Raw genomic sequence first — 7,291 nt, 5'->3', positions numbered from 1 at the left:
TCCCAAAGTGCTGGGACTACAGGCTTGAGCCACGGCGCCCGGCCACCTTTCTTTGTATTTGTTCAAGTAATATCCTGAAATATGTACTATGTCTCGCACTTTATAGAGGAGGAAACTGAGGCCAGCAAATGAGGCTGTCATGGGAGGTGGAGACAGGATTTGAACCTGCTTCAGTGCAGGAGGCTCAAGAGCCTCTGTCTTCTCTCAGGGCACGGTGTGGGAGGGTGGGAAGGAGGGAGGCCCACAGAGGGATGACCTCTGATTGCCACTGTCACCTGGGCCTGGCTCTCTAAAGTCTCTGCCAAGTGGGGAGGTGGCTGGAGGAGGGCCCTGCTCTGTGCAGCCTCCCCTCCCCCGGCCCGCAGAGTTGAGCACAGAGGGACAGAGACACAGAAACCCCAGAAATGTCCCTCTTCAGAAACAGGCTCCAGGACCTGCCTGCCCTGTGCCTCTGTGTGCTGGTCCTGGCCTGCATTGGGGGTGAGAAGAAGAGGGTGGAGGGATGGGGGGCCCACACCTGATGGGTGTGAGTGTGGCTGTGTATCCTGTGGCTCTGTAGCCACGTGAGACGTGAGTACGGAGCGTGTGCGTGTCGGGGAGTGTGTGTGTCAGTGGTTGAGAGTAAAGTGTGAATATAACATTGGTACAAACTGGGATCATCTGTGCATGTGTGTGTGTGCGTACATGGAACTGGGAGTGTGCAGTCGTGGTAAAAGTGCATGTCTGTGTGCGTGTGTGTATTTGTGTGCACCTGTCTCTCTGTGGGGTACATGTGTGCAAAATATTTGAGTGTGTGGACACATGTGAGGGGGTCTGTGAGTGTGTGCTGGTGTGTACGTCTGTGTTTTGCCTATGCATTTAATTTTTTTTTTTTTTTGAGACGGAGTCTCTGTCACCCAGTGCGTGACAGTGCAGTGGCGTGATCTCGGCTCACTGCATCATCCGCCTCCCCGGTTCAAGCGATTCTCCTGCCTCAGCCTTCAGAGTATTTGGGACTACAGACTCACACCACCACGCCTGGCTAATTTTTTATATTTTTGGTAGAGACAAGGTTTTGCCATGTTGCCCAGGCTGGTCTTGAACTCCTGACTTCAGGTGATCCGCCCGCCTCGGCCTCCCAAAGTGCTAGGGTTATAGGCATGAGCCACCATGCCCGGCGATGTACTTTATTTTAAAATGGGATCATATTCTAGATCAGTGTCATCCAGTAGAAATTTAAATTTTTAACACAGGGCCGGGCACATTGGCTCATGCCTGTAATCCCAGCACTTTGGGAGGCCGAGGTGGGCAGATCACAAGGTCAGGAGATTGAGACCATCCTGGCTAACAGACGGGTAAAAACTTGTCTCTGAAAATACAAAAAATTAGCCACACATAGTGGCACACACCTGTAGTCCCAGCTACTCGGGAGGCTGAGGCCAGAGAATCACTTGAACCTGGGAGGCAGAGCTTGCAGTGAGCCGAGATCACATCACTGTACTCCAGCCTGGGCGACAGAGCAAGACTCAGTCTCAAAAAAAAAAAAAAAAAAAAAAAATTAAAACGTATATAGCACCTACAATGTGCAAGGCACCATTCTATGTGCATCGTATGTATTAACTCTTAATTCTCACAATAACCCTGCGGTAGGTACTATTATCCCATTCTACAGAAGGGGAAACTGAGTCATGGGAAGAGAGGATAAGTCACCAGCCAAGGCACACAGCCAGCCACATGTGGCCCCCGCGTGACGGTTGGTCTCTGTAGGCGAGGCTTTGTCCAGATGCGTGGGTAGAAGGTCTGGCCTGGAAAGAGGAACTGACAGCAAGGCTAAGCCAATGTCTGCCCCTGGGGGCAGAAAGTCACCTTCTGCTTTCCCTCCACTGTCCATAGAGGTAGCTTAGACAGGGTGGGGGTCACAGGAGAACTAAGGGGGAAAAGGGTAGTTCCTGGGCAGCAAAATCAGGCGGTGAAGGGAGGCATCAGAGGATGGCAATTAGAGAGGCCATTAGAGGGAAACCATAGGCAGACAGGATGACAGGAGGGACTACTGACACAAGGTGAAGAGATGGCCCGGCCGGACGGGGTGGCTCACATCTGTAATCCCAGCATTTGGGGAGGCCGAGGTGGGTGGATCACTTGAGGTCAGGAGTTCAAAGCCCCAACATGGCGAAACCCCATCTCTACTTAAAATACAAAAATTAGCCGGGCATGGTGGCACATGCCTATAATCCCAGCTACTCAGGAGGCTGAGGCAGGAGAATTGCTTGAATCCAGGAGGTGGAGGTCGCAATGAGACAAGATCACGCCACTGCACTCCACCCTGGGCAACAGAGCAAGAGACTGACTCTGTCTCAAAAAAAAAAAAAAAAAAGGGAGAGAGAGAGAGATGATTGATGGTTGAAGAGGGGTAAGCAGTCAGGGAACATATACGGGTAAAGGCAGGAGGCAAGAGGACTGGCAGGGGGCTGCCCCAGGGCCACCAGGAGTGACACAGGATGAGCATGGTGGGAAAGGAAGAAGGGGAGATTGTAGGGTCCCAGCCCGCCCAAGTTGCCCTCTGGTTCCACCTAGCATGCCAGTCAGAAGCCCATGAAGGAACCCCCAGCCCCCCACCAAAGCTAAAGATGAGTCACTGGAGCCTGGTGACGGGCAGGATGAAGGAGCTGCTGGAGCCATTGCTGAACAGGACCAGAGACAGGTGGCAGTGGTTCTGGTGAGTGTGTGCTGGCCTGGGTGGCAGGAGGGGACTCCTGGGTCTGAGGGAGGAGGGGCTGGGGGGCTGGGGGGCTGGGCTCCTGGGTCTGAGGGAGGAGGGGCTGGGGGGCTGGGGGCCTGGGCTCCTGGGTCTGAGGGAGAAGAAGGGGCTGGGGGCCTGGACTCCTGGGTCTGAGGGAGAAGAAGGGGCTGGGGGCCTGGGCTCCTGGGTCTGAGGGAGGAGGGGCTGGGGGTCTGGACTCCTGGGTCTGAGGGAGGAGAGACTGGGGCCTGGGCTCCTGGGTCTGAGGGAGGAGGGACTGGGGCCTGGACTCCTGGGTCTGAGGGAGGAGGGGCTGGGGGCCTGGACTCCTGGGTCTGAGGGAGGAGGGGCTGGGGCCGGAATCCCTGGGTTTCAGGGAGGAGGAAAGGGCGGGAGTGGGGCTGTGACCCCTAGGTCTGGGAGGAGCAGAGCGTTAGAGCTGAGAACAGGAACTGGGTCAAAGAAAGGAGCAGATAAATGGGGCAGAGAACACCCGGAGAGAGCTGGGGCCTCCACTGTGATGTCCTCTCTCCCGCAGGAGCCCCAGCACCTTCCGGGGCTTCATGCAGACGTACTATGACGACCACCTCAGGGACCTGGGTCCGCGCACCAAGGCCTGGCTCCTCAAATCCAAAGACAGCCTCTTGAACAAGACCCACAGCCTGTGCCCCAGGATTGTCTGTGGGGACAAGGACCAGGGTTAAAATATTCATAAAAGCCAGGTGTGGTTGTGGCGGGTGCCTGTAGTCCCAGCGACTCAGAAGGCTGAGGCGGAAGGATGGCTTGAGCCCAGGAGTCGGAGACCAGCCTGGGCAACACAGCGAGATCCCTTGGGGGGAAACAAAAAGAAACAAAAAAAGTTCATACTTCTCCAATAAATAAAGTCTCACCTGTGTCCCTGTCTGGATCCTTCCCCAGTGTGGCCAGAAGAAAACCCACCCCACCCCCTCCCAGGAATTAATGAGTAGAAGAGGTGACACCTGATGGGGAAGGGAGAGTTGGGGGATAGGGAAGGGTATCAAGGGATAACACCCTACTGTGGGTTTGCGAAGAATGGGGGACTTTGAGGCGCACCAGTTTCAGGAGGGTGAGGGCAGGAGTGCAGGTGGAGTCAGCAGGTCCCCATGATGGCCCTCATGAGAACTTCGCCCTTGTCTCCCACAAGCTCTGACTCCATTCCCAGTGGGCACCCAGCACCTCCAACCCTTCCACAGCCCCCAAGCCACCTCTGTCAGAGGCAAATTCTCAGAGTGAGGGTTCCCTGTCACTTGAGTGAAGGTTCCCTGTGGCGTGACCTTGGGGGACGTCATTGACCTTTCTGTCCCCATCCACCCCCTCGGTGGTTCTGTTGGCCAGGACTTTGGCCTAGACAAAGGATGGGGGTGGTGGCTGTGGAGCGGAAGTGGGTCTCAAACGCTATAAAGCCTCTCTATGCCTGTCTGGAGCTGGAGAGGACAGCCTGCCGGAGTCTGGTAAGAGAGGGATCCAGGGTGCGGGAGCAGGGGGGCGTCAGCAGGGAGAGGGCAAAGATCGATAAAGTAGGAATTGTAAGAGGCACAATGTTAGAAGCCTGTGTTGGAACCGTGACTTTGTGTGTGTGTGTGTGTGTGTGTGAGAGTGTGATGAAGTCTTGCTATATTGCCCAGGCTAGACTCAAACTCCTAGGCTCAAGCAATCCTCCTGCCTCAGCGTCCGCAGTAACTGGGACTATAGGTGCACCACCACACTCTGTAAATCACAGAATTTAGAAATGTAGACTATTTGAGCCTCTACTTAGAGTTGGGGTGGCTGAGGAGGGGAGGATCCCTTGAGCCCAGGAGTTTGAGGCTGCAGTGAGCTATGATCTTGCCACTGTGTTCCAGCCTGGGTGACAGAGAAACCCCATTTCTAAAAAAGAAAAAGAAAAAGGGCTCGGCACATTGTCTCACGCCTGTAATCCCAGCACTTTGGGAGGCCGAGGTGGGTGGATCATCTGAGGTCAGGAGTTCAAGACCAGTCTTACCAGCATGGTGAAACCCCATCTCTACTAAAAATACAAAAATTAGCCGGGTGTGGTGGCGCATGCCTGTAATCCCAGCTACTCCGGAGGCTGAGGCAGGAGAATTGCTTGAACCTGGGAGGCGGAGGTTGCAATGAGCCCAGATCATGCCACTGCACTCTAGCCTGGGTGACAGAGCAAGACTCAGTCTTGGGGGAAAAAAAAGAATGAAAGAATTTAAAAATCTAAAAAAGAATTGTAGGCTGGGCGCAGTGGCTTACACCTGTAATCCACACGCTTTGGGAGGCCGAGGTGGATGGATCACTTGATATCAGGAGTTGGAGACCAGCCTGGCCAACATGGTGAAACCCCGTCTCTACTAAAAATACAAAAATTAGACAGGCGTGGTGGTGCATGCTTGTATTCCCAGTTACTCAGGAGGCTGAGGCAGGAGAATCACTTGAACCCGGGAGACAGAGGTTGCAGTGAGCCAAAATTGTGCCATTGAACTCCAGCCTGGGCAACAGAGAAAGACCCTGTCTCAAAAAAAAATTAATAATAATTGTAGACCATTTGCTTGAGCCGTTCTTTCTCCAGGGAGCAGATCTCAACCTCTTTCTGATGTAGCTTCCTCATCTCCTATGTGTGGATGATGATATTGTGCCCTGTACATGTTCTTCGTAACCAAAAGTGCCTCCCTCATAGGGCGGGTGAGAACTCAATGAGCAGATGGGACATGAGGTCTGAGTTAGGGCCTTTGATCTAGTGTGGGTCCTTAATGGTGTCTGCAGAGCACCTCCCTGCACTGACTCAGGCTTAGCAAAGGGCAGGGGCTTTGCTGTGTTCCTGCTGGGCCCAGAACTGTTTAGGTGCTCAAGAAAGTCTTCTAGGCTGGGCTCAGTGGCTCACGCCTGTACTCCCAGCACCTTGGGGAGGCCGAGATGGGAGGATCGCTTGAGCTCAGGAGTTCCAGACCAGCCTGGGTAACAAAGCAAGTCCCCCATCTCTACAAAAGAATAAAAATTAGCAGCCAGGCATGGTGGCTCACGCCTGTAATCCCAGCACTTGGGGAGGCCAAGGCAGGCAAATCACTTGAGGTTAGGAGTTCAAGACCCGCCTGGACAACATCCTGAAACCCTATCTCTCCTAAAAATACAAAACTTAGGTGGGGCGCCACGGCTCACGCCTGTAATCCCAGCACTTTGGGAGGCCGAGGCAGGCAAATCACTTGAGGTTAGGAGTTCAAGACCTGCCTGGACAACATAGTGAAACCCCATCTCTCCTAAAAATACAAAACTTAGGTGGGGCGCCATGGCTCACACCTGTAATCCCAGCACTTTGGGAGGCTGAGGCAGGTGGATCATGAGGTCAGGAGTTCTAGACCAGCCTGGCCAGCATGGTGGAACCCCATCTCTACTAAAAATACAAAAAATTAGCCAGGCATGGTGGCAGGCACCTGTAATCCCAGCTCCTTGGGAGGCTGAGGCAGGAGAATTGCTTGAACCCCAGAGGCAGAGGTTGCAGTGAGCTGAGAACACACCACTGCACTCCAGCCTGGGTGACAGAACAAGACTCCATCTCAAAAAAACAAAAACAAAAACACAAACAAAAAGCAGCCGGGCATGGTGGCGGATGGCTGTAATCCCAGCTACTGGGGAGGCTGAGGCAGGAGAATTTCTTGAACCTGGGAGGTATGGGTTGTGGTGAGCCAAGATCGCGCCACTATACTCCAACCTGGGTGACAGAGTGAGATTCCGTTTCAAAAAAGGAAAAAAAAAAAAAAAAAAAGAATTAAAATGTCAAAATCAGGAGTAGAATCACAGGATGTTGGAAAGTGAGGCCCAAGAAAGGGGCTGTGTCCAAGTCCATGCATGGGAAACTTGACTTGGACACCGAGTACATACAGAGCAGGATCTCAGTCCCCCCATCAGAGTGGGGCGTGACCACAGGAACAGCCGCCTCCAGTCGGCCGGCCATATGACCCCCGCTCAATGTTCCAGGTCTCCCGATACCATGGGCACACGATTCCTCCTGGCTCTGTGTCTCGTCCTCCTGGTACTGGGAATTGGTGAGTGTGAGCTTCCGGGGAGGGAGGCCGTGGGGAGGGGAATGAGCTCCAAGCATCTTCCTAGCCCAGGACCTTCTTACCCCTGCCTCTGCCCTCTCCTCTCATTCCTGCCACCTTTCCCCCTGCTGCAGCCCCATGGGCTCCCCTGACACACTCTCCCCCTGCAGAGGTCCAGGGGGCCCAACTGCCCCAGCAAGATGAGCCACCCAGCCCGGCCTTGCTCACCCAGGTGCAGGAATCTCTCTCCAGTTACTGGGAGTCAGCAAAGGCAGCCGCCCAGAAGCTGTACCAGAAGACATACCTGCCTGCTGTAGACGAGAAACTCAGGTAGCACCTGCCCCTGGAGAAATGGGGTATAACCCATACGGCCCATACCACCGACTCCATCCAGGACCCAGAATTTCAGGCCCCAGCCCCTCCTCCCTCAGACCTAGGGGTCCAGACCTCAGCCCCTCCTCCCTCAGACCCAGGAGTCCGGGCCCCCAGCCCCTCCTCCCTCAGACCCAGGAGTCCAGGCCCCAGGCCC

The 7,291-nt window shown here is 54.5% G+C and overlaps 2 protein-coding genes across 2 annotated transcripts in view; both read left to right on the top strand.

The window, feature by feature from the left end:
• The first annotated feature begins 343 nt into the window (after positions 1 to 343).
• Positions 344 to 3,614, top strand: APOC4 (apolipoprotein C4). Its single transcript, XM_017874385.1, has 3 exons — positions 344 to 480; positions 2,554 to 2,695; positions 3,258 to 3,614. Exons 1-3 carry the CDS (start codon positions 405 to 407, stop codon positions 3,421 to 3,423), a joined length of 384 nt encoding a protein of 127 aa, XP_017729874.1. The 5' UTR covers positions 344 to 404; the 3' UTR covers positions 3,424 to 3,614.
• Positions 3,615 to 4,064: 450 nt separating this feature from the next.
• Positions 4,065 to 7,291, top strand: part of APOC2 (apolipoprotein C2) — a 6,961-nt gene continuing 3,734 nt past the window's right edge. Inside the window, exons 1-3 of the mRNA XM_017874386.1 lie at positions 4,065 to 4,191; positions 6,698 to 6,765; positions 6,933 to 7,092. Of these exons, the coding sequence (XP_017729875.1) occupies positions 4,151 to 4,191; positions 6,698 to 6,765; positions 6,933 to 7,092 (269 nt within the window). The 5' untranslated portion in view covers positions 4,065 to 4,150. The remainder of the gene's footprint in view (positions 4,192 to 6,697; positions 6,766 to 6,932; positions 7,093 to 7,291) is intronic.

Source organism: Rhinopithecus bieti, unplaced genomic scaffold, assembly GCF_001698545.2.
Source record: "Rhinopithecus bieti isolate Rb0 unplaced genomic scaffold, ASM169854v2 scaffold_7888, whole genome shotgun sequence".
In the NCBI taxonomy this organism is placed as follows: domain Eukaryota; kingdom Metazoa; phylum Chordata; class Mammalia; order Primates; family Cercopithecidae; genus Rhinopithecus; species Rhinopithecus bieti.
This window is presented reverse-complemented; position numbering and strand designations above follow the sequence as displayed.

Excerpts from the sequence above, each read along its gene's own strand:
- APOC4 (XM_017874385.1), top strand. The coding sequence starts at position 405 with ATGTCCCTCTTCAGAAACAGGCTCCAGGACCTGCCTGCCCTGTGCCTC. Across the intron at positions 481-2,553 it reads GGTCCTGGCCTGCATTGGGG|CATGCCAGTCAGAAGCCCAT; the intron begins GTGAGAAGAAGA and ends GGTTCCACCTAG. Across the intron at positions 2,696-3,257 it reads GACAGGTGGCAGTGGTTCTG|GAGCCCCAGCACCTTCCGGG; the intron begins GTGAGTGTGTGC and ends TCTCTCCCGCAG.